General features: G+C 51.4%; 1 protein-coding gene and 1 long non-coding RNA gene across 4 annotated transcripts; one reads left to right on the forward strand and one right to left on the reverse strand.

Annotated features, from left to right (window-relative positions):
* Positions 1–1,700: 1,700 nt before the first annotated feature.
* Positions 1,701–22,959, forward strand: TPM4 (tropomyosin 4). Of its 3 annotated transcripts, XM_017641668.3 has the most exons (9): positions 1,701–1,893; positions 7,313–7,438; positions 11,427–11,560; positions 13,820–13,937; positions 14,512–14,582; positions 15,533–15,608; positions 17,164–17,226; positions 17,311–17,380; positions 21,496–22,959. In XM_017641668.3, the coding sequence occupies exons 1-9, from the start codon at positions 1,780–1,782 to the stop codon at positions 21,576–21,578; spliced, it is 855 nt and encodes a 284-aa protein (XP_017497157.1). In that variant the 5' UTR covers positions 1,701–1,779; the 3' UTR covers positions 21,579–22,959. The 3 variants fall into 3 exon arrangements, with proteins under 3 accessions (XP_017497157.1, XP_017497158.1, XP_036865391.1); XM_017641669.3 differs by lacking the exon at positions 7,313–7,438 and having other exon boundaries at positions 1,724–1,893; XM_037009496.2 differs by lacking the exons at positions 1,701–1,893; positions 7,313–7,438 and adding an exon at positions 7,500–7,959.
* On the reverse strand, positions 3,003–4,532 carry LOC140845605 (uncharacterized). Its single transcript, XR_012124454.1, has 2 exons — positions 4,148–4,532; positions 3,003–3,469 (listed from the first exon to the last, which is right to left on the reverse strand). It is a non-coding gene; the product is annotated as an uncharacterized lncRNA (long non-coding RNA).
* Positions 22,960–25,077: the final 2,118 nt, after the last annotated feature.

A 25,077-nucleotide genomic window follows, 5' to 3' on the forward strand; every position in this document is an offset into this window, starting at 1 on the left:
TCCAGTCTCTCTCTTTATCCTACATCCTCTGCAGCCTTGGACAGGAAAACCAGAAGCCTCAATAGCTCTACTCCACCCCCACTGAAGTCTTGATGTTGGGCTGGGGGTCCAGGAGGGCTTCCTGGAGGAAAAGCCATCTGATCTGGGCTTTGAAGGATGAATAAATGTTTCCTCGCTAGAGAAGTGTGTGTGTGTGTGTGTGTGTGTGTGTGTGTAAATGGGTGTGAGAGAATGAGTGTATAGGGGGGTTATTCATTTTATTTTTTTCCAGTCTTTATTCTTTCATTCTTTTTAAATAATTGAAGTACGGTCAAAATACAATACTACATTGGCTTCAGGTGTGCAGCTTAGTGATTCAACAATTATACACACTAGGAAGTGCTCCCCATAGTAGGTACTGTTACCATCTGTCAATAAACAAATACGTTATACTATCATTGACTATATTCTCTGTGCTGTTACTGCCCGTAACTTATTTTATAATTAGAAGCTTGTGCTTCTTTGTCCCATTCACCTATGTCACCCACACTCCCGCCATGGCAGGAATTGTTCATCTTAATTAACAAGGACTTTCTGATCTTCTGGGGACCAGCCATGCAGAGAGCGAGGCACAGGCCTGCCCAAACCACCTCACAGTCCAAACTAGGATGAAATAATAACAGGAGCAGCTCCAAGTGCTGAGCATGAGCTGCTGGGGCTCAGGCCGTGAGGGGCGCTCTGTGTCTGCGAGGTGAGTGATAGAGTGAATAGACCTTTCTGAAGGCAGAGGATCCTGCGCCAGCTGCAGCAGGAAAGAGCAGCAGGGAGGTAGGGACACAGTGCGCGCATAGGCCCTGAGGTGGGAAAGCGGAGGCCCTGCAGAGAAGGAGCTGGGAGCCCCACACAGGACTAGGCAGTGGGCAGCCATCTTGAGGGAGAAACTGAGGTGCAAAGGCTACCTCCTGTTTCCACAGATGCTGGGGACAGCAGGCTTCAGAGCCAGGAGCAAGGGCTCGAGGTCTGAGGAGAGCATCAGGGCTCGGTGGTTTCCAAGAACTTCTGAGAGATGGCCCCGGTCAATCTCACCGCGGTGATGGGATCCAGGGGCACTAACGGGCAAGGGAGAGAGGCAGAGCCATGGGCAGTGGACAGACGGGGAGAGAGACAAAGAGATACAGGGAGAGTCCAAGAGAAACAGACCACAAGAGATGGGGAGACAGAGAGAGGGAGACGGAGGGAGACACAGAGACAATCACCGACAGGGAGAGAGAGGAGATGACAGAAACTCTCCAGAAGGAGGCCCCTGGGACAGGAGCAGGAGTTGGGATGGGGTCCTAACCCCAGTACCTGGAGGAGGAGGGAGGTCAGGACCCCCCTAGCCCACCTACCCCCTACCCTGCACTCATTCACAAGCCCTCTGCAGCCCACCCGGCCACTGCCAGGGGAAATCAAGGCCAGCCTGCAGGCCATCAGGGTCCTCCCCGGCCAGCACTGTGCCACACACCGACATACAGCCTGTGCCACCAGGTTAAAAATGGAAACGGGTTGGGCCTCTTTTTTTTCCCTTTGAGAAAATTCTAGGCCCAAATAAGGCGAGGGCTGCCGGGTAGCGGGTGAGCTGGCCAAGTTCTCCTGAGCAAGCGAGTGGCGGCTGGCCCAGCCGGCCTGGGCTTGGGGCTCCTCCAAGACTCGCCCGGCAGCAGGGCGGCACACCCCGAGCAGCTATAAGGGCCTGTGCCCCGCCCGGCTGCTCACTCAGCCCCGCGCAGTCCCTGCACGCCTGCACCCCGCCGCTCAAATATGGAGGCCATCAAGAAGAAGATGCAAATGCTGAAGCTGGACAAGGAGAATGCCATAGACCGGGCGGAGCAGGCCGAGTCGGATAAGAAAGCCGCTGAGGAGAAGTGCAAACAGGTGAGGTGCCCTCACTGGGTTGCACCGGGATGCCCAGCGACCTCTCTGAGCTGGCTCCCAGGCCTAGAAGGCAAGACTCCTTGGCGTCTGAAGGCTGGTGGGGGATGCGGTGATGCTATGGCTGAGAATGAGTGAGGGGATCATGGTCTTGACAAGAGTCTTTGGGCTGGGAGGCAGAAGGACAAAGGGGCCCACCTCCAGCAAGGCCAGGGAAGCAAAGTGCATGAGACAGAGAGGGGGGTGTTTGTATGTACCAGGTGTGTGTGTGCAAACGCGAGTGTGTGTGCAGTGTGCTGTGATGAGAGGATCAGCGTCGGGGAGGTGTACTAGACGAGTTGTTTTGGGGATGCCGTATGTGCCTGTAGGTGTATTTGTGGGTTTGGAGCATTTCTGTGTACATACATACGCCATGCGTGCGTGCGTGGTGTGTGTTTTGGCTCAGGGAAGTGTGCAGAGGCCAAGAGAATGTGTGTAGAGAAGTGCAAGTGTGTGGTTGCTGGAAAGTGGGTGTGAAGACCATGGGCATGTTTGTGGGTCTGTGTGTGCGTTGGTGGCATCAACAGGGGCTTGTGGGTATGGGACAGAGGCTGGCTGTGTGTGTACTTGAGCAAAAGTTGGCGTGACAGCAATGGAATGTGCATGTGTCAGGGTGAATGTGTGTGTGCGTCAAGGTGGCTGTGTGTTGGCACACGTGCGCTTGTCTGGCTGTCTGGTGTGTGTGTGTGTGTGTGCACACGTGTGTGTCAAGGTGAGGGTGGCAGTGCGGAGCCGTGTGTATGGGTGACCCTGTCCCCATGTCAGGATATACCCAGGTGTGACAAGATCGTGAAGGTGAGGGACCACATTGGTGATGGCCCAGGAGAGTGGCCAAGTGTGCGTATGTGACCTGCTGCAGGGGCAGCTGGGTGAGGGTCTGGGGACCAGGGTGGCTGGAAATTTGAGGGCGAATCTGAGAATCTCCATGCGTCTCTGTGTATTTGGGGTGCCCCGGCCTCACCTGCTGTGACCCTGGTGGGAGAAGGCAGCGGCGCCCACGGCAGGCAGAGGCCCTGGACCAAGCTTTGTGAAGGAGATTCCCAGCAGTCTCCAGCAATAGTGATGTATCAGAGAGTGAGGGGGGGCAGGGCAATGGGCAGAGGCCTGGGCTGAGCCGTGCCAAGACCACGGCTCGGGGCAAAGCCAAAGCCAGTTGTCGGTCTGCGGGCCAGAGCAGCCAGTGGGAGCATGGAGAGTCCTGTCTCCTCCATAGCACCCTGCCGGCCATGGGGCTCATCCACGTGCCCCAGCTCAACCACCAAGCCTTCAGGAGCATCAGGGTCTCAGATAAGGCCCAGGAGCTGCCCAGGATGGTGACACCAAGTGCCCAGCCCTGCCCAACCCAGGAGACAGGCTGGTAAAAAAGGAAGCTCTGAGCTCAGACAGGCCTGTTCACAGCTCAGTCACCGAGCCGCGGAGCAAACACCTTCCCCTCTCTGAGCCCTGTTGACTGCATGCGTGAGATGGGGAAGCGACCGCGGTGACTCCGACAGCCACAGGATCAGAGGTGGCTATGCAGGGGGAGCCGTTGTCCAGGCACCTGGCGCAGAGTAAGCACTCAATAAATATGAGATTATTTCCTGCCCCGCCCTACTTCCCCCGCCTCTCCATCCCCCCCACACCTTGGGGCTGTCCTAGGCACCTGTGAGCATGCACAGGCCAGCCCCACCCGGTGCTCCCTGACACACTGCCCTGCGCCTGCCTCTGACAAACAGATTCCCATCTTGGAATGGCCCTGGGCTACTGGCTTCCATCCAGCTTTTAGCCCTCATTGTGAGGGGCCTAACTAGGGATTTAGAGAAAAGCAAGTTTATAGATTTGGTTTTCACTGAAGTGTGAGTGACTGATACAGAACCATCTCCCAAGGCAGACACAAATTTAAAGGGGAAGGCTCCTGAAAGCTTCCGGCCAGCTGTCTCTGGCCAAAGAGGCAGGGACAGGTTCTCTAGCCTCCAGCTGGATTTTCATTCTGCTCTTGTTTTTCCACAAAGCTGCCCATGGGGGTGGCCTTGGGCTCAAATCCAGGCTGGACTGTTTTCTAGCTTTGTGACTCGGGGCATGTCGCTGCCTCTCTCTGACCTCTCAGTTGTCTCATCTATGAAATGGGGCAAATGTGGCCTTCTAAAGGATGGGCACAGAACCCGAGACCCCAGAGGTTCAGAGCAGAAGTCAGACCGCCGTGGGAACAGAGGCAAGGAAGCGTGAGGGCTCAACTTACCCAGAGTGCTTTTCCATTTCAGTAGGCCAGATAGCATGGGTCTTGGGCCAGGCTGACCCTCAGGGACCCTACGGCAAAGTACCGGTTCTGGGCCCTGTCTGTCCAGTGTGGGAACAGGATGGTGAGGCCCAGCCTGCCTGCTTCCTGCCCACTCTCTCCTCCCAGGGCAGGGACATCCGCCACAACTGGCCTTTGACCCTGCATCCTGACTTGGCCCTGCCCAAAGGCCCCACTGCGGTAACTAAGGTGTACAACCCTCCCAGCCGTTTTAAAGGCAGGGAAACTGAGGTCCAGAGAAGGAGACCCCCCCACCAGAGCCAGGCAAGACTCCATCCCCCCAGCAAGGCACCTACACCAGCACAATCTGTTCTTGGAACTCAGGTAGAGGGAAAGAAGTGATAAATCAACAGTGATTTGTGTCTTATTTTTCATACTCAGCTCCAACCACGGAAGGGCCAGGGATGGTGTTGATTTGTTCTGCAAATTTCCCCTGAGGTTCTGTGGGGAGCATCAGGTTCAGCCCCTGTGCTGGGTGATACTGGGGTTCAGAGTGACCTCAGCCCCAGGCCCTTGCCCAAGGAACTCCAGGCTGCGGGGGACAGGCAAACATGGATGGACACCCCCAGCCTCAGGGGTCTGGGTGGGCCAGAGGAAGGGACAAGGACTAGGAGGCCTGAGGACATGGTGAGCGCTCAGCCTAGGGTAGTAGGGGAAAAGGCATTGGTGCTGGTGAGGAAGGTCAATGGGAGGACGGGGTGCAGGCGGTGGGCATGCAGAACCTAGCAGTCAAGCGAATCAGCTATGGAGTCAGTCTGAAAAGGGTTCAGATTGCCCATCTGTACAGACTTGGGCAAGTCCCTTCTGCATTCAGAGATTATTTACCCTTCTGTGACATGGGGCTTCAGTGATATGGCACTGATAATATGCCTGGCACATTCTAAATGCTTCATAGCCCCTGCCCTCCCTACCCCAGTTCACACCCCTTATTGTGCAAACGTTGCTGGAAAAAGTCATAAAAAACCCAACCATCTTTATACCTGGTTGAGCTCAGTGCTGCAGAACTCGATCTCACTGTTTCATGTTAAGAGAGTGCTGTGCCTGGCACAGAGTTGGCATCTAGTAAATGCTGCACGCCACAGATCAGGAAGGAAGTCAGGTGGATGCTGGGTCAGGCTGACCTGTCTTTAAGGCAGTTGGCTCATTTTTTCAGTGAAGGTAAAAGTTCGAGTCAGCTGCTGGAGTGCTCAGAAACTACCACGTGAAGGCTTCCATCTTGCACATGAGGAAACTGAGGCCAGAAAAGGGAACAGGGATCATACAGCTGGGATTTGGGGTCAGGCTTCTGGCGTGGAGGTCAAGGTCAGGCCCAAGAGACCCTGACTTAGGCCTGAGCTGCTGCCACCCACTTCTTCCTCTGACCCCCCGCCCTCTCCCCATCCCCAGCTAAGCTGCCGGACACTCAGCAGCCCTGGAGATGGGAGACTGGGGGATACTGTCCTGGGGCAGGGCCCTTTTAAGAATTTGTGCACACTCATACACACACACACACACACACACACCAGCACCTGGCACATTTTGCACACCATCTCAGGGGTGAGCATGTAACCCAGATTGGATTCAGAGCTTGATCTAGAAGCTGCAGGTGCAGTTTTTGTAACATGCCCTCTTCAGGAAAGAAGAGAAAAAAGAAGGAAGTCAGAGGGAGGCAGGAAAGCAGGCCTGGCGTGAAGTAGGTTCAGATCCTAAGCTGTGTGACCTGGGGAAAGTCACTCCACCTCTGTGCACTTTTTGCTGTGAGGAGAGGAAGCAGGAGGATGAGAGTGGTGGTGGGGCAGCAATGGGGGCTATCTGTCCGCTCCGGGAGCAAGGATAGGACCAGGTGTCAAGCCATCAGAGACATAAATTCAATTAAAGCAGGAGCTGGGTGGACCACCCCAGTCCAGAGTTAGGGGCAGGGGAGGGAGGTACGGCCTGGAAGGGGACAGAGGCTTCCGGAACCGACCCTTGCTTGGCTGGTGTGGTCAGGGTGATGCTGACGGAGAGGTTGTTTGTATTCCATAGACCTGAGCTTCTTAAACTGGTGGTGCTGGGAGGGGGCAAGATTCTCAGGAGAAGCGAAAGATTTTCAGAAAGACTGAAAATTTGGAGAATGCAGGGGACATTTTTTATTAAAATAACACCAGCCAGATGTGCAAGAATTTAAAAGATTTAACCTGAACCTTGGAAGAAAGTGTTGTTGGAGGGGTAGCTCCCTTATAGCCACGCCCTCAAAGTCCAGGAAGTGTGGGGAGCTCTTCAACACCTGAAGCTATTTTGTGAGACAGTCTGAGAACCACTCCCTTGGGCAGTGGGGGGCCATGGCAGGTTCTAGGCAAGGGGAGGGCAAACGTACACTTAGAAAGTTTGTCTTGCTGCCAGCGTCCTGGCAGAACTGTAAGTGGATAAGCTGGGGATAGAGAAATGATACAGGCCCAGAGTATGAAAATCCCTCCTGCTTATGCCAGGATTACCGGGAGGCAGCCGAAACTGGGGTGCAAAATTGAACGTGTCTGGGAAACGGGTCCGGGCTTGTTTCCCTAAACCTGTAATCCATCTGCAAGAGTATTGGGTGGGGGGTGGCAAAAGAGGTAAGTCCAGGGGGTCCCAGGACAAGGGATGGATGTAAAAATCATAGTTAACAGAAGGCATTTTTGAGCAGCACATACAGTATTGCTATATCTGTTTTGCAAATGAAGAAACAGGCTGTAAGTCCAGGGAGAGGAAATCCCGTGGCAAAATACCTCTGAAACCTAAAATCAGTCAAAGGGAAATAAAGTTTAAAATCCGTTTATTGCTTATAAAACCGCAGTCCGAGCCCTTCTCTCTTTCCTGCTCCTGCAGCAGCAAAACCGGCCCTCCCCTCACCTCTCAGGTACAGATCAGCCCTTCTGCCCAGGTAATTACCCACTGATATGAAGAGGAACTTCTCCACCCCTGAGGAATGGTGCAAATGCACTAAAGCCACACTTCTCTCCACCTCTGAACGCCTGTTGATATGCAGATGTACCAAAGCCAGGCGAGATATTCTGGAAATGTTTTAACTTTACCAACACAGGCCCAGAGAAAGAGGACGCTTATGAATGTGGGGGACGGCCCGGCTGACGCGTCCCCCTCATCTGTCCCCAGGTGGAGGAGGAGCTCACACACCTCCAGAAGAAACTGAAGGGGACAGAGGACGAGCTGGACAAATACTCGGAGAACCTGAGGGACGCGCAAGAGAAGCTGGAGTTGACGGAGACGAAAGCCTCCGAAGTACGTGCGCAGTAACGGGTGCCCGGGACAGGGCTGGCGGGAGCCCTGGGTTTGGGCGGGCACGCAGCGCCGGAGGAAGAGGAGGAGAAGGCGGTGCCTCCCCTCGCTTTCTCCAAATAAGTCCCGAAAAGGGGCCCTTTCCAGCAGCTGCGTCCAGCGGTGCCGACGTCAGGCCCTCCCCCAGCGGTGCTGACGTCGGCGGCAGGGCCGGGTGACCTCATCGCCCCGACGGCGGCCGGGCCGGGGGCGGGGAGAGGTGGGGGGCGGCCCCGGCGCTGGCAAAGGCTCGGGGGCCGGGGTGCGGCCGCTGCAGCTTTCGCCGGAGCCCAGCCGAGCGCCCGCCCAACGCTGCCCACCGCCCGCTGCGTGCGCCCCCGCGCCTCTGCGCCATGGCCGGCCTCAACTCCCTGGAGGCGGTGAAACGCAAGATCCAGGCCCTGCAGCAGCAGGCCGACGAGGCGGAGGACCGCGCGCAGGGCCTGCAGCGGGAGCTGGACGGCGAGCGCGAGCGGCGCGAGAAAGTGAGAGCCCTCGCCCGCACCCCCGGGCCCCGCGGCCTACCCCGCACCCCTGGCCCGGTGCGCCCTCCTTTCTTCCCCTCGCCGCGCTCCCCGCGCGCCGCTGCCTCCCGCCCTGGGCCCGCCTTCGCAGCTCTCGAGCCCCGCCATCCGCGGGACGCGGGCCCGCACCCCCACCCTCGAGGCCTGACCCGCTGCTGAGACCCCTGCCTCCGCCGCCATCCTCCTTCCTCAGCCCGGGACGAGGGAGGGGGCGCTGCACTCGGTCCGGGCGGGGCTGGCCGAGCAGGAAATGGGGGGATGGGGCCGAGGGGGATGCGCGACCCTGGAGCGGGCGGAGGCTTGGGGGGGCACTGCGCTGCCGTCCGGCTCGGAGCGGGCGCCGGGGTCCGGGGCGGGGGGCACGGGGAGACCCGCGACTGGATGGAGGGGCGGGAAGTGAAGGGAAACGTCGAACTCCCATTGTCTGGGGTCGGACTGGCCCGTCCGGACCGGGGGCAGCCGGTCGGAGCGGGCATGGCACTTTCTCGCGCTTCCCGGCCCCTGCTGAGCTGACCCCAGGGGCGCGGCGGCGACGTGTCTGCTCCAGGTGGGGGAGGGGGGGCGAGAGTTAAGCTGCGGTCCGCAGGCCTTTCTCTGCGCTGCTGGTCTCTGCGGGCCCCCTCCTTTCTCCAGAAGACCCCTGGAATGTTGTTAGCTCAGGGCCCTCCGCCGACGATTGTTGAGTGTGCCTTAACCTGCTTCTCATGGGCCTGAGACAGATAATGGGGCCGAATGAGGAGGGTGCCTCACCGCCCTTTCTCCCTCCCTGCCTGGACAAAGGGTGACACATCCTAGGGCTGGGGAGAGATTTGGATTTTAATACTAGTTGGTGTCACTTGGTACTTAGCTTATAGGAGCGTGTCTCCCCACCTGTAAAATCTGGGTAAGGAGAATGCTGACCCCCAAGGATAGCAGGGAGGGTCCCAGGAGTAAAACATTCCTGCATGCCATCTGGCACATAGGGGCTGGATTCCTGTTTTGTTCGTTTTTTCTCCCCTTTACCTCCAGGAGAGCTCAGGGCCGAGTTCGGATAAGGGGAACATACAAACAAAGCTGATCAGTATTCCAGGGGGCTCTGTGGTCTGTTATGGGAGCATGACAGGGAAGCATCCAAGCAGTGGGGTAGGCTTCAAAGTGGAGGTTGAGCAGGATCTTATAGATTAAATACGAGTTTGCTGGGTCAGGAGACCTGGGTGCCTGAGTGCGCAAAGTCTCAGAGGCAAGATAGCTGCAGGAGAGGGTGAACTAAGGGCCCCCGAAAGCTGCAGCGTTGAGACTCGGTGGGACCCCAGAAGTGGAAAAATTACACAGCCAGATGGAATTGCTGTGTGTATTGACAAGCCTCGGGAAGAGCCCCAGATTGCTACAACCTTGGCCTGATTCAGTGTTTAATCCTATAAGAACTGCTCTGGCGTGTAGAGGCCTCAGAAACGCAGTGTAAGTCTCAAACAGTAGCTGGTTTGGCCTCTTTCACACACGTAACCGGCAGAACCCTCCCTCTGATCTCATCCCAAGTCATCTCGCTGGAGGACAATTACTTCTACTTAAAAATGGCCCTCAACCTGGAGCCAAAACTTGGGAGTGGGACAGTCCAGTTGGGAGGAGAGAGGATTTTGAAAGTTTCGAACTTATTAACAAGTTTGCTTTTTCAAAGCATGCTCAGAAGAAGGTTCCTGGGCAGAGGAACTGAGCCTAGAGGGGGAAAAAAAACCTCTTTTCTCTGTCTCTTGTAGAGAAAGCCAAGAGCCTGCGTGTGGCAGACTTCTGGGTCTGCCTCCCAACAGCTGGTTTCGTTTAGATTTTTGTGTGATTAACCGACATCTTCCTGTTCCTTTGCCACATGTATCTAGCAAGCCTCTTTTACCTTATAAGGGAAATCCTTTGTAGAGTGTGGAAGCTTTGATTGCAGGAAGGGGTGGAGCCTGAAATGACTAGCAGTGACTAGCAGTTTTTCAAAAATACGTATATATATGTAGGCACGGATGTCCATAGACGAATGTGTCAGAGCTCTTGCGATTCCAGACAGTTGGAAATGTGCCAGTGCCTGGTTGTGAGGATTCAGAGTTCCCTGGTGAGGTTCAGGTTAAAAAAAAAAAAAAAGTCCACTCATGAATCAAGCACCATTCAGGGGAAGGAGTGGGTGACATTTCTTCAAATAGTTCGTAGTGGTTTTCATGGATTCTCCAAATTGGTGTTTTCAGAGGCAGTTGGGATCAGGAAGACCCTCAGGTGTTTTCCCTGCTCTGCTGATGAGGCCCTGGAGCTGAGGAAAGTTTCCTGATTCTTTGTCCACAAACTGAGGCCTCATTCTGTCACTCCATTTCTTACTGTATAAACTCAGGGAGCCAGGGAAGGAGCAGTTTACTTTCCTTGGCCGTCCCCGATTTGGAGATTATTTGTCTCCATATGAAGAAGCCAGTGTGTCTTTACCTGGGCCCTCATGTCTCCCTGTAGTTAAGCCCTATTTCACCAGCTCTCAGTATTCCTTCCTAAGGGTGGTTAGCTTCAAAGCCTCCGCAGGGCTCGGGGTGCAGGTTCAGCAAGGGAAGAGCCCTGGGCTGGGGCTCCACAGGCCATTCCTCACTCACTCTGGGACACTGAACAAAACCAAACCACGTCTCCTCGCTGGGCCTCTCAGTTTTCCCATCTGCAAAATGGGTGAGATACGAAGAGGATGACATGAGGTGGAATCACAGCAATAAGGGCTGCCTTTAGTGGGGCGTCCCATGTGCTAGATTCAGCGTCCTGCCCTTTAGTTACAGTCCTCGTGGTGGTGTGAAGTACTGAAGAGGCTCAGCGTAGTGAAGCAATCTGCCCAGTGCCTCTGGGCTACAAACGGGCAGAACGGATTCTGACCCCACACTTTTGAACCTGTATGTGCGCCCCTGCATCACCTTCCATATAGGTGAAACACCTTGAATAACCAGGAACACTGTTCAGACATCTCTTCTGTCCCCATAGCCAAATGTTCTTTCCTTCCTAACACCTGTTTGTCCTATTATCTCGGCCGGGCTTTGTTAAGGATGGTGTGCTGACGGGTATGGACACCATTTAACTGAGGCTTCTGTATTCTACCATTCCAGTGACTAGGAGCTTACTATATGATAGGGCGAGCCGGGTCACTTGTGGTCCTACTTATTGTCTAGAAATCCCACGGAGAGGCCACCACCGTCGGCTTACAGCACGCAGCATACTTGTCTCTCATCCCTTTTGCTGAGAGATGGATGGTCCCTGACAAACTCAGGGAGGATCATACAGAATACTCACACTCTCCAGATGAGAGAGCTAATGCCTTACTACCTGGGTTCCCGGGTGGGCTTCGGCAGGGGAGGGGTGTTAGCTGAGGGAAGGGCTCCATGTGAGTGGGGGTGAGTGCTGCTGGATGGCCTTGCTGCATCTTAACCTGGCTGCATCTCTGACCTCCCCAGGCCGAAGGGGATGTGGCGGCACTCAATCGACGCATCCAGCTTGTGGAGGAGGAGTTGGACAGGGCTCAAGAACGACTGGCCACAGCCCTGCAGAAGCTGGAGGAGGCAGAAAAGGCTGCAGATGAGAGTGAGAGGTAAGGGTGCATCAGCGTTTGCTCCTGGAAAATGGGGACCATAGTGTACAGCTGACCTCTCAGAGCCAGGGTGCGAGTAAGTGAAATCACACGGATGTGCGTGTGTGCCTTGCAAACCGTCGCGCTGTGTGTAGAAGTGTTTGTCACTGGTGGTGATGCAGAAAAACTCCCAACATGTAGAGAAAGGCAAAAAATAGGCACTTAAGATGGCAAATTTGACAGTTGCTGGCGATCAGTTTGTAGAGCGCCACTTCACGCTTACTCTCTAAAAGCCACTGTGTCTCATTGTGTTCTCAATACATCAGTTTCTAGGAGGTCAAGAGAAGGGTAGACACTGGAGACGAAAACTTGAAGTGGGTCGTCTGCAGGGATGATTGTTGGCAATGCTATCAGGCAAGCTTGAGCCTGTGAACAGAGACAACTGAACATCTGGGCCGCATGCACACTGGTGTCAACCGTTAGTTGAACTGACGGTGCCCCTCACCTCTGGCAGAGCCCGTTCGGGCCCCTGGAAGGGCGGTCTGTCCCCTAGGCGGGATGACTCTGGCACATCTTGGCGTGGGCCCTGGAGGACTGAGGGCAGACGGTGTGGTCCACAAAAGTGTCTGTCTCTGTGTGGTGGTAGATGGGTTCCTTGTGTGGAGATGGTGTGGGCTGGGCCAGTGGTCACTGTATATTTGCCCCATGATCCCACTGGAATTCCTATCTCACCCATCCATCATGGTTTCCTGGTATAAACTCCTGATTCATTTCTGATTGTGCTGTTATGACCGTAAACTAGAGATTAAAAAGCAAATGGGGAATCTTGGAAGACTGATTTTGTGAGTTGCCTGAGCCGGAGGTTTCTTCCTGGGCAGCAGAACAGCCGTGCTGAGGGCAGAGAGCCTGGTGCACACTGTGCTGCAGCCACCTGCGGAGGGAGCGGGCCACTGCAGTGGGAAGCCCCCAGTCACAGGTGGCTCGCGGCTGTGCCCTGGGCCAGGCCTGCCTGGCCGGATGCCTACCTCTGTGGCAAAGCCAGAGGGGCTGGGAAGGTCTCTTGTTTGTGTGTGTCATGCCAACAGAGGCCTTTGCTTGCACTCTCTTTGGCGACTGCTGTATTTTGGCAGAAGGTTCCACACATGGGAGCTGGAGGATCTAGATGCAGGGCCTGCTGCTGCCACGGACTGTGTGGCCTTGGGCAAGTCATTTGGGCTCCTCACTTCTGCAGAGGGTTCTCCAGGCTTGGGCGTATGCTGCAAGTGAGGCTTTGTGCAGGTGTGGAGGCAGCTCTGAGGTCCACTGGGGGTGGTAGTGACACACAGGATGAACTAACTGTTCAGTAGACAGCAAGGAGCACATGGTCCTCTGCTCTGCACAGGCACAACACATCAATCGACACGTTGCCCCAGGTTGGCATGTTTGGAGGTGTCTGATCTCACCTACTCCACTCCAAGCAGTGCAGGCCAGAGACCACAGGTCTCACGGTCACCCAGCTGAGCTGGAGGAGACTTCAGCTGTCCCCAGGACACTCCCTTTCCAAATTGGGTGTGTCCACTTCAGTGCAGGCCCTCCCCACTGCTCACCTTGTTGGTACCTACCTGTGACCTGGTCATCCGTCTTCCTGTTTCTGGAACCCTCCAGCCCCGTTCACTTGCCATTCAGGTGCCCAGCCTGTGCTGCGGCCACCCTGTCTCCCTGCACTGCACTTCCACCCCCCTGGGGCCTTCCTGGGCAGCTCTCTCTCACTAAAGAGTAAGTTTCCGTAGCTGTTCACCTGTGAACTCGCTTCTGAAGAACCTTCCGTGCCTTGGACATATGCCCCCGCCCCCACTGCCACAGAATCCATCATTCCCGCCCCCAGACTGGCCTAGACCTCTGGTCACATCGTGTTGACTGCTGGCATGCGAGTAGGCCTTGTTACTGGTTGGTGAGAGGCGGTATAGGGTGCAAGCGTGGACTCTGCAGCCGTGTCGCAGGGGTTTGAATTCCAGCCCTGCAACCTGAGCAAGTTACTTAGCCTGTCTGTGGCTTTTTCATCTGTGAAATGGGGACAAGACAACATACCTACTTCACAGGGCAGTTGTGAAGTTTAAGGCACTTAACAGCAGCACCCGCTGGAATGACGAAGTGGATGTGAGTGACTCTGTGATTTCCTCGTGGGGTATGGCTCTTGGCAGATGTCAAAAATGTTACAGGGAGCAGATGGGTGGAGGCGACAATGAGGCGACAGTGTGTGTGTGTGTGTGTGTGTGGAGGTAATGACGAGGTTGCTTGCAGGGGAATGAAGGTGATAGAAAACCGGGCCATGAAAGATGAGGAGAAGATGGAGATTCAAGAGCTGCAGCTCAAAGAGGCCAAGCACATCGCTGAGGAGGCTGACCGCAAATACGAGGAGGTGAGTGGAGCTGGCAGATGGCGGTGGCAGCAGGAAGCAGGGTGGAAATGGATCTGTGATAGGGGGAGCCCTGGGGCCGCCTGAGGAAGCTCCTGGTTAGGCAGCTCTCCTTCTGCGTCCACATCTGTTTCTCCAGACACGGCCACTTGGCTGGGAAACTGTATATCCCACAGCGACAGAACATCCCGCGGGATCCTGTGACACTGGTTTCACTTGATGGGGAAACCAGTGGATCTGATCACTTGCGGTCCTGCAGCTGTGTGTTTGGGCACAAGTTAGGCAAAAACTGGGGGTCTTGGTCCCCAGCTGTGGGTCTTTTGGACCATGAAAGCTCAGCTGCTCTTCTGCCTGCCTCTCGTCTTACAGAGTCCTTCCTCCCTGTCTGCCTCACTCCTGGGGCCCGACAGAGAGGATTTAAATCTTCTCTGGGACTATCTGAGTCAAAGAAACAGCAGAAAGCACCCAGGCTGCAGAGGGTCTGAACATGGCCTTGCTTTCTGCAAGGGAGCGAGCATCCTACTAGTCGATGTGACTGTTGGGAGTCCATCTCAGTCCATCGTTTCTGTCTCTGCAGGTAGCTCGTAAGTTGGTCATCCTGGAGGGTGAGCTGGAGAGAGCCGAGGAGCGTGCCGAGGTGTCCGAATTGTGAGTGGCAAAGCGCGACTAAGGGGGACCCAGCTCACCAGCTGGGGCGGAGTGGGAGGGAGTTGGGTGTGGCAGGGAACTGCCTCCCACCAGGGCCTCTGCTCAAGTGGATGGGCACCTGGGACTCACCACTCAGCCCATCCTCTGCCTTCGTGGCTGACAAAGAGATGGAGACTGTCTGTTCTAACCACCCTGGGAAGCGCTGCTCATGTGTTGAGTCTTCCCAGGAAGGTATTGAGAAATAGCAGCAAGGCCGGCAGTAGTAGAGAAGCCCACAGGTTCCATTGTCTCCGAGAGGATATCACAGAAGGCTGTGCCTCATTAGGGCAGCACCGGCCGGTGGAAGCCAGGCTGCCCCGGTTAGTGTTTAAATGCCTTGTTCTTGATGTCACTGTTTGGTGTAACATTCCTGGGGGAAAGGTGAGAAGCTTGGCCAGAATCCCACAAGCTCCATAAAAGCTAAAAGCCTCCCCCGTCGGCCTTGGGTGAGGAATCCTGCTCTGGAATCCAGCTCTACAGAGCAGCCCGCCATGCTGAGAAAGATCTGGTTTTGCAAATCCAGTCCCAGCTTGCTTCCTGGGGTGTCCGGTGTAAACTGATTGCTGTCTTTCAACCTCCTATGCTCTTTCTTTCCCCTTCCGTCTGGAGTCAGCCTCATCAGTCATAGATGTCACAAGTCCTGTTGCCTCACCCTTGGCAGGAGCCCAGGAATGCTTTACAAACCTTTGAAATACTCCTCGTAGGCCGTGCCTCTGCCAGGCATGATAGGGTTCTGATAAGTACACAGCACTACGTCTCAGAAGAAGCCATTAACATTTGCACTCCCCACAGCTCCCCACATTCCTTCTGGGGGCCCCAGCCAGTGTGGATTCCTCCTTTTGAAAACTTTTTAGGGGAATTGCCTGCCAGTGAGGGAGGATGGGACACAAAAATCCTTTGTCTTTGCACAGAAAATGTGGTGACCTGGAAGAAGAACTTAAGAATGTCACTAACAATCTCAAGTCGCTTGAGGCTGCATCTGAGAAGGTAGGTGGTTGGCCTGTGTTGGAGGGTGATTTGCCCAACTTCGTCCTGTTGTTTTCCCAAGGTACAGCAAGCATGCCAGGGTATCAAGGATCTGACTTGCGTTTGCCGATAGTAGCTTTCATGCCTGGCAGTGAGAGAAAGAGGTGTCCAGTGGCTAGGAGCTTGTACCTCCACCTCCTGTAAGGGCGGTTCCTCCAGAAATACTTTCTGGAAGGTTAAGCAGCCGGTATCAGAGGTGGAATTGGGCTTCTGAGGTTGAAATAGTACCCAAAGGAGTCCTTTCAGGAGAGGACCATGTTAGAAGCAATGTACACACTCTTCTCTGGCCCACCCTGCGGAGTTCTCCGTCTGTATCCTTCCTTACTCCCCCTCTGCCTGCTGTCCTCCAGGTGCACTGAACAAACTTCCCATGTGCGTGCATCACTGCAAGTTTTCTGAAGCTGCTGTCCGCTCAGCCTGGAGTGGCCTTCCTTATTCTCTTTGCTTGGTTAACCCCCCAGTCATCCTTTAGGCCTCTGCATGAATGGCACCTCTTCTGAAAGGCCTTCCCAGATTATGCATCTCTGCTGCCTAGCCCCACCTACTTTGCCTATCACTGTGGTTGATCATGTTTATCATTAATTATTCCATCGCATGACTTCCTTGCTAGATTGTAAGTTGTAAGGACAGGGACTATATTGTCTGTTTTAGACAGATCCTATCTTTGGTGCTAGTATCATGCCTGGCATATATTAAACATTAGGGTATTTGAAAGAATGCAGCCCACATATGTATGCCGAATGCTACCCTAGGCCACAGGGTCAAATGTTACAGTGATAATATGGCTGCTGCTCTTGAAGAGCTCAAGAATCTGGGTGAACAAGAGACTGACACAGTAACAAAGTGCCATGGGACTTCCAACAGAGGGACCTTGGAAAGTTGGGAAAGGTGTCGTAGGTTGGTGATGTACAGAAATGCTGTAGAGAACATGAGGATGGCCAGGAACTCGAAGTCCAGAGTCAGGTTCCAGTCATGGCTTGGTCGCTTCATAGCCATGTGACCCTACACAAATTAACCTCTCTGTTAAGTGACTCTTTTTGGAACTGAGGATGTCTTGCAGCCTAGCATGCAGTTTTGAAGGTGTTAGCTAGTATCAACCTGCATTGAGCCTTGAAAGACATAATTTCTGACAGGTAGTCATGGTGAAAGGAACTTGCAGGGCTGGGGGGCCCAGTCAGATTGACTGTGGAGGGTATGGAAACAGATGAGGCCAGCAGCTCTGGAGCATGGCGGCCTTGAGCAGCACGTATCCCCATTCACTCATCTGCCCCATCTAACCATACCTGTATCTCTAGTTATACAGCTCATGCCTTCAGAGCAATACCACCCGAGGGGATTTCCTATAGGTTCCCTGAGTTTCACACATATTTCTTGTGCCTGGAAAGGTGCTGCCTCTGCTTTGCTTCCTAGGCACATTCACAGTGCTTCAAGCACACGCTTTTCTCTAAGGAACGGGACCTGCATTCTTCTTGGGCTTTTTCTTTCTTTTAAAGTAGTGTTTTGGTGTCTCCCACAGTATTCTGAAAAGGAGGATAAATATGAAGAAGAGATTAAACTTGTGTCTGATAAACTGAAAGAGGTGAGTGTGGTCACACCCAGCTAGTTCAGGTTTCTCTGGGGCTGGGTTTGAAACAGTCATGGTGACTGACTTCTTTTCCTCTAGGCTGAGACCCGGGCTGAGTTTGCAGAGAGAACGGTTGCAAAACTGGAAAAGACGATTGATGACCTGGAAGGTATGAAGTGACCACCTAATTGTATTTGCTCTGCCTCCCTCTCTAAGGCCTATCTGCTGACAGTTGGGAGAAGCCTGTGAGGTTGGGCTGGGCTTTGTTCACCTTGGGAAAGGAGAGGACGGAGCGAGTCTGGGAGCCCCAAGCCCTGGGATAGGACAGTGCCAATCAAATTTGGACTTGGCTTGTCATGTCTCAAGTAAAATATCTCTGCTTAAGTAGCTTCACATGTGAATACAGAGACCCAAATATGGCTGGGTTTGGGGGTTGTTATGGGGCTTGGGGTTTTTTGTTGTTGTTGTTGTTTTGTCTTCAGAATGCCCTTCGATTTGCTTGTTTCTGAGAGACGCCTTACATTTTTTAAATGCCTTACATTTTTACAGAAGCTCTCTCCCAGAGAGCTCACAGTTTATCACAGTATGAGAAAACGGAAATAGAGAGCATGTAAGAGACTGAATAAAGACTCCAGTCTGCAACGCTGGTGCCCACATATCCCAGAATTTCTTAAGGAGTTCCAACTTCAGGAAAAAAAAAAGAAATTCTGTCCTGTGTTCTTCATGAAATAACCCGGAAATTCCAGAATCTTGGGGTTCAAACAGAATCTCCCAAACTGCCTATCCCAGCCCAGAAAGGGTGCAAAACATTCCTCAGACTGTATGTGCCAGTGTTTGGTTTAGGAAGTGACATTTCCATATAAGGGAAAAATGCCTCATTTCAAAGGATAACCTTTGGGCTGAATGACATCATTGAAAGTCAGAAATAACTGGGGTGGGAGGCTGTGGTGGGAGAAGCTGGGGCCATTTCTGGCAACCCCTCTTTTAAAGGTTTGTCCTGGCTAATCCCTGCAGAACCTCAAACCACTTAGAAGTCACTCCACAGGTCTTTTGCTTTCTCACTTGTTTTACATAGGATGCAGCTTTCTCAGTTCGTGTTTTGTTTTTTCACTTTTTTCCCCTCTTCTGCTCGTTGCTTGTCTGTGGCCCTCCTTTCCAGTCCTCACGTCTGTCCCCTGTACCTCTTCTTCTGAACTTTCTCCCTAGGGAAAACCACCCTCTAGATGAACTATATGCTTAGAAGCTCAAGTACAAAGCCATCAGCAAGGAGCTGGACCAGGCTCTCAAGCACATGACCTCTCCTAAGAGGCAGCTGGGGTGCCGCCCTCTGTCCAAGCAGCTCTGACGTCTGCCTTCTCACTGTGATGCCTCTGCTCCCGTGCGCTTCTAGAAGCTCCAGTTCCCTGCCTCCTGGCTTGATCTTTCTAGCCTCTGTCCACTGTGTCTATGACTGTGCGACTGAAATAAAGACGGGCAGTCCTCATCAAGACAACCTCTCATTTCCATTTCCTCCGCTTGCTGCTTTTGAGCCACAGCTGTGATGCCCTTGATCGTGGCTGCAGCAGAAAGTGGGTGGTTCAGATGAAGAGCTCATTTCAAAAAGAAAATTAGGCCCACGACGTGGTGAAAACAAAAGCCTGTTTGGCATGAGCTGTAATATATATATTCGCTAGCTGCATCTGCATGCCAATAAGAGTTTCTCCTTAAGTAGACGTTATTTTGAATGGAGACTCATGCAGCCTCTTAAGCAGCTTAACAGAGTCAGCAGAACTTGCAACAACTGGCAAGTACGTGTTTAAAAAGAGGCTGCTCTTGAACGGGGCTTACTCTACAGGTTCAAACAGTGGCAGTGGCATTTAGATCCCATCGTTCGTCTTTTTCGTATTTGTTTTCTCTGTGTTTTACTCTGAGAACAGTGCCTGGAGTTCCTTATGTCTTCATTGTTCATGAACATCTGTCCAGCTCCCAGTTCTGGGAGGAAGTTGACCAGTGATTCCCTGTGCCCTCCCCTTAGAAAATAGCTACACAAGGAGTTAATGACCATCCCATTAGCCAGAAAAGGGAGTGGAAGCTGCTGGAAAGTCAAACTAAAAAAGCAAGGGGATTCTTCCCTGCGTTCCAAACAGATGCCTGCGACGCTGACATCTGTCTCCCCTCATACTTAACTAGAACCAGGGGCCTTGCTTTGGGTTAGCCTATTGGGATTAAAAGGTCATGCCTATAGTGACCAAAAGCTCATAGATCTTTCCAGGAGAAGCCAAACTTCTCCCCTGTGCCACCTCAGATTGTCCCAGAAGCACATTTTGGTGTCCAAGCCACATCTTCCAGACTGCCCCTTGAGCCTGGGAATGGTGTGGCAGTCTCCAGCTGGGTCATTGATTTTGGATCACTACCGGCTTTTTATTCCTCATGCTATTTTATTTATTATTATTTTGTTTCTCAGGTGATTTTTTATTCAGGTGGGAACCTCTATCCTAATTCTTTATACTCATTCCTCCAAAAATACCTCTCCCCTAAACTATGCGTACCCTCCCACCCCAAACCTCTCTGCGGTCTCCCAGCTACCATCCACTCAGCTTTTGCATCAGCCACTCCCCTCACACAGTGCCATGCACACATACATACATACATACAGTCCCGGAAAGATTAGACTGTGTAGGAGTGGGTGGTTTTTGTTCGCTCTCTCTGCGTATTTGTTCCTGGGATTTTTCCAGACATTTAGCCACCACCCTTTGAAATAACTGCAACCCTGCCTATCCAGTCATTCTGCCTAACAAAGCACTTAAGTGGACCTCCATTTACAGACATGAGGGCCATAGAGATACACTGCTACCTGCTGACAGTCTATGGGCCTGTCATACTTTGCAAGGGCAATTAACACTTTAAGGGAAAGTTAATTTATCTCAGACCTAATAACAACGTAGACAGCAGGGAAACCAAGTGGCAAGGTGAAGTGAGGTCAGGATTTGCAGTCAAGAGACCTGAGTTTGAATCCTAGCTCTGCCTTGTTAGCTGGGTATCCTTGAACAAGCTGCTTAGCTTTTCTGCAAAATAGAAGTGCTATCTAACTCAGTTACTGAGTTAGATAGCTGAAGGAGATGGTGGAGAAATCGGACCTCACAGAGCAGACAGCTGCCATCTGTTACCCGGACTGATCAGGTCCAGGCCACTGCTCTCTCTCTATGATGGAATCCTCCCAGATTATTGTCACTTGATTTTTTTAAGTGCCTCGTCAAATGAAAGGTTCAGTAGTTGTAGCTGAAAGGCTGCCTTCTTGTGCAGTCGTTTATTTTTTTCTCCCCTGAAAATTTCCAAAATGATCCTATCACGTTTTATGAGGCATTTTGCTTTCCTCCAGTATTTTAATGAGTTCTGGCTCTAGTCGCTTATCAGCCATCACTCACTGCAAACCAGTTCTTCCTTGTGCTCTGGCATGCATAGCTCTGAATGGCATTTTACTTTTTTTTTTTTTTTTTAATTTGTCTCATCAGCTCATCATTTAACAACATACCCACCATCTGGCTTAAATTTCAGTCACGTTGCGTTTGCCTGTTGTTTTACTACATTACTGTGGACACACAGACACAATAACACACTTGTGCCTGGAATTTAAACAGTTACTCCCAAAAGGTCCAAAGGAAAGATGGGTTACAGGATAATAACTTCCTACTAAAGGCCCAAGGACTAATTAATGGGTGCTAGGAGGGCAATGGATTAAGTCACCCATATCTAGGACTAAAATCTTAACGTTTGTGTAGCATGTCATAAGTTCTGAGGCATTTCTCACTTATTCCTCTTAATAACCCCTATACCCTACATCGCTATTGTTAATCTTTGGCAGATGGAGAAACTGAGGCATAGGAAGGTTAAATGGCTTACTTCTCTGCACAACTGGGGCTTAAATCCAGGTGTTCTGACTCTAGGATTGCCAGATTTAGAAAATCCAGAACACTCAGATTTTAATTTCATTTAGGCAGTGAATACGTTTTTTGGCAAAAGTATATTTTGCGCAACATTAGAGATACACCTGTACTAAAAAATTACATTTGTTTATCTGAACTTCAAATTTAAGCACCCTGTGTTTTATCTTGTCACCTTTTCTGACTCCCAGATTTGGTACTTGATCCCTTAGAATGCACAGTGCTCCGCTATCATTAAAATGCAAAGTATTTTCTCTGCTGTAACTTTCACTCTGGCAGTTTGCAGTTCAGAAGCCTAATTGTTTTTTTCCTTTAACGAAGGTGATTATTAATTGATTTCTCCCCTACTCTTAATCCTCACCAGAAAAACTCGCCCAGGCCAAAGAAGAGAACGTGGGCTTACATCAGACACTGGATCAGACACTAAATGAACTTAACTGTATATAACCAAAGCAGAAGAGTCTTGTTCCAACAGAAACTCCAGAGCTCCATGTCTTTCTCTTCTCTTGTAAGAAGTTTCTCTTGTTATTGCACCTACGCTTTGCTGGAAATGTCAAGCACATTAGAATCCGTGGCCAAATATTTTGTATCAGAGAATCTTTGAGCATCAGTTAAATCTAATTCCTTCCTTTTCTTCAAGTGGCACCAGCTTTCTCAGCTCTATTTTTATCCTTAAATTGCATTTATCCCTAAGGTAGGCAGGGTATTTCATACTGAGCACACTCTCTCAGGCCTGACGGCATTTGGTTCCTGGGAGAATAGACCACCTCACACTTTCAAGAACACAGGTGCCAATATCTAGTAATGGGTCAGTTTAAAAGGCTGGCACATATACTCTGGGCCGCTGTCGGTCCCACAATAGGAGGCCAGGGACCATCACATTAAAATGGGTGGGGATTTGCCAACCAGAACAAAAAAAAAAGGGCTATTGTGGGAAGTCAGAAACCACACATAGATTAACCTAGTCATCCAGGCTCTTTCCCACACTCCACCATGCCGAACAGACCATCTCTGAGCAGTCAGCATGAGAATGCTTGGGAAACAGTCGTAATAATAGATCACATATTTTCTGGATAGATCCTTGATATTATGTTCTTTTACATGTTTCTTTCATTCTAAAGTAGTTCTCTGAGGAGCAGATGTCTTATTCCACTAATGACCAATGCTTGTCTGCTCTGATAGGAGGCCATCCACTCAGCAGGAATGAATATGGTAAAATTCAGTCCTATTCAGAGAAGCTATGTGAAAAAGACTGCTGTCAATAATAAATAGCCATCAAGAATTGAGCAAAAGTGTTTTTTGATTCACAAATACCAGGCAGAAGGGGCCTGACAGCAGAGTAGAGATTAAAAAAGTAATTGGCCTAGCTTCATCTCTATACTTCAGGGAATGGCAAATTGAAGATTTACTTATCTAGGACTTTCACTCCTTCTTCGGGACCACATTTATAAAAGACCAAGAAAACTCCTGCTTAAACTGGATTTGGAGTATTTTGTACACGGGCCTGCACGTTTGGCTCTGTTACATTTCTGCTTTCTCAGTTAACATCTCAGAGCTGAAAACATTCCACATTCCCCAGCGGTATGGGGGGCCAACTCAAGTTTACAATTCTGAGTAAAAATCACCCTGCTTCTAGCTTATCCAAATTCTCTGCCCCTCACTCCTATTTATTAAGCATCACACTACCCAGGAGATACACTAGCAAAGTGTGCAACTGAGTAAGACCCACACTTTTCGTTTAAATTCTTGCAACTGTATCATATGTAATAGTATCACTTTTCTACATTTTGGTCAAATAAATTTTTAAATAAACTACAATTTGCGTGAATTGGTGTGAAAGTGTGTTTGGGACATATAAGGCATTCTGGTTCAATGAATGTTAAGTGGATGGAAAGGAAAGATAACTGCCAAGGTAATTAGCAATTATTTATTTGCTTTATACCATGACTTGAGGATTATGATGTCAGGCAGGTGAGAGCACTTTGCTTCAGTAACTCAAAAGCTCCTGTCCTTTGTTATCTCCAGTCCAGCCTGAGCCAGGCTGTGAAGAATACATATGATTTTAATAGACAAAATAGGAGCAGGTTGTCACTGTTGCTTGAGTTAGGAAAGCATACATCTCCCTGCATAAGGCTTTCTGTGTGTCACATATATAAAGAAGGACATTAAAGCTGGGCCCATATTGTTGATAGCCTGAATTTCATTTGGTCAGGGGTGGAGAGCCACTGAAGACTAAGCAATAAATCCAACAAACATATTAGGAAAATTCACTTAGCATTTGTTTCAGGAAGGACTAGGCTGGGGGTAGACTAGAGGCAGGGAGACCAGTTAGGAAGATGTTTTATGCAATCCAGGATAGTGCTTGCAGTGGAATAAGAAGTTGTCTGAAGAAGTAATCTGAAGATCTAGCTGACTTGGATAGCAGGGAATTTAAAGGAGAAAGTGTCAAAGATGACGGCAGTTTCATTACCTGAATTGCTTGATGTTTGCCTCAAAATCTGATATTGAGGAAGTAGGGTCGGGAATCAAAGAGAAATGAAAGTTTTCAAAACATTAGCACAGCATGCAAATAACTTTGTTACCAATACAGTTGAAAACATTTCCTTCCTATGATCTCAACGTTTAGCCAACACGGAGCCTATTTAGATCGTAGCTGCAGGGAATGTCTGAAGTATAGCCCCCTGCCCGGAGTGCTCTACCAGTGCTACACTGCAGTGCCTCCTCCCTCCGCACCGCCTCGGGCTGTAGTCTAATCTCAGGATACTTCAGCACTTAGTATAAGTGTTCTGTTCGTGAAAATGACCTGCCTCAGCTCGGGAGTTTCCAGTTGCAGGAAGTGTGGTGGAAGGCAGGGTAAGGTCAAGACCAGACTGAGGACTTCATCCTGCTGACAGGCCGTCCATGGATATTAGGTGTTTCAGAATGTGCGCACCGCAGGGTGGAATCGGTGTGAGTGATCTGGGAGCCCCATGGAGAGATGGGACAATCTGACCACAACAGAATTAGAAGAGCAAAATTCAAGTGCTACTCAGAACCTTCTAAGAAGGAACGAAAGTCCACATAGGTTTCACTGGCAGAGTAACTCAAGGTAGGCTAATGTGAGTGGATGGCCAGTTCGGGCTGGACATGTTAAGTTTGAAGTATTTTGGGTAAATCCACAGGCAGACACCGAGAAAGCAGTTGGACATGGCAGCATGGCCGGGCTATCGATTTTTCAAGAACTGAGAATCACTGGTGTCGAGAGGGATCACCCTCCAAGTGCAAACCGAGAGGGCAAAAGCCGTGAGGAACACTTGACTTGCAAGAGATGCGCAGAGAGACCCCCTGAAGGGCTGCAACGGCACCTGACCAGCAGAACCTGAAGAAGGGGAGGCGTAGGCGGTAGAAGAAACAGGCGAATAAAAGGGAGAAGGTCCCGAGTGAAAAAGCATCGCAGGCACAGACAGCCCGTAGCACCAAAGGCCGCAGGGGCTGAACCTAGGAGGTGGCTGCTGGCTCTGGTTCAGCTGCTCCTCAGCAGCGCTGCATCGGCAGAAGGGGACGAGGTGTGTTGGGGGAGCGTTGTGTGTTTTCCTCCGTTCTTGCCCCCGCCGCGACAAAGAATTGAAGGTCAGAGACACAGTAGTGAAGCAGAGTAAAAGTTTTATTTAAAGTTACCAAAGGGAAGAAGTGCAGCAGGCAACCTCAGCAAGGAGAGGCGCCCTGAAAGGTTGGAGTAAGTTTAAGATTAAAAGGTTACCCACTTAGAAAGTGCAGGCGACCTCAGAGAGATGAGCGCCCCGAAAGGTTGGGGGTTCTTCCTTTTAAGGATTCTTTAGGAATGTGTCCAAGGGCTGGGAGTGCAGACTTAAGTGTTCTTTGAATACTTAGAACTTACACAAGGAACTTCCTGCGGCTTTCTCCCTGGGATACCCGCGTCTTGGTCTGGGAGCGAATCAAACAGCTT

The sequence above is a fragment of the Manis javanica genome, chromosome 13, assembly GCF_040802235.1.
Source record: "Manis javanica isolate MJ-LG chromosome 13, MJ_LKY, whole genome shotgun sequence".
Lineage (NCBI taxonomy): Eukaryota > Metazoa > Chordata > Mammalia > Pholidota > Manidae > Manis > Manis javanica.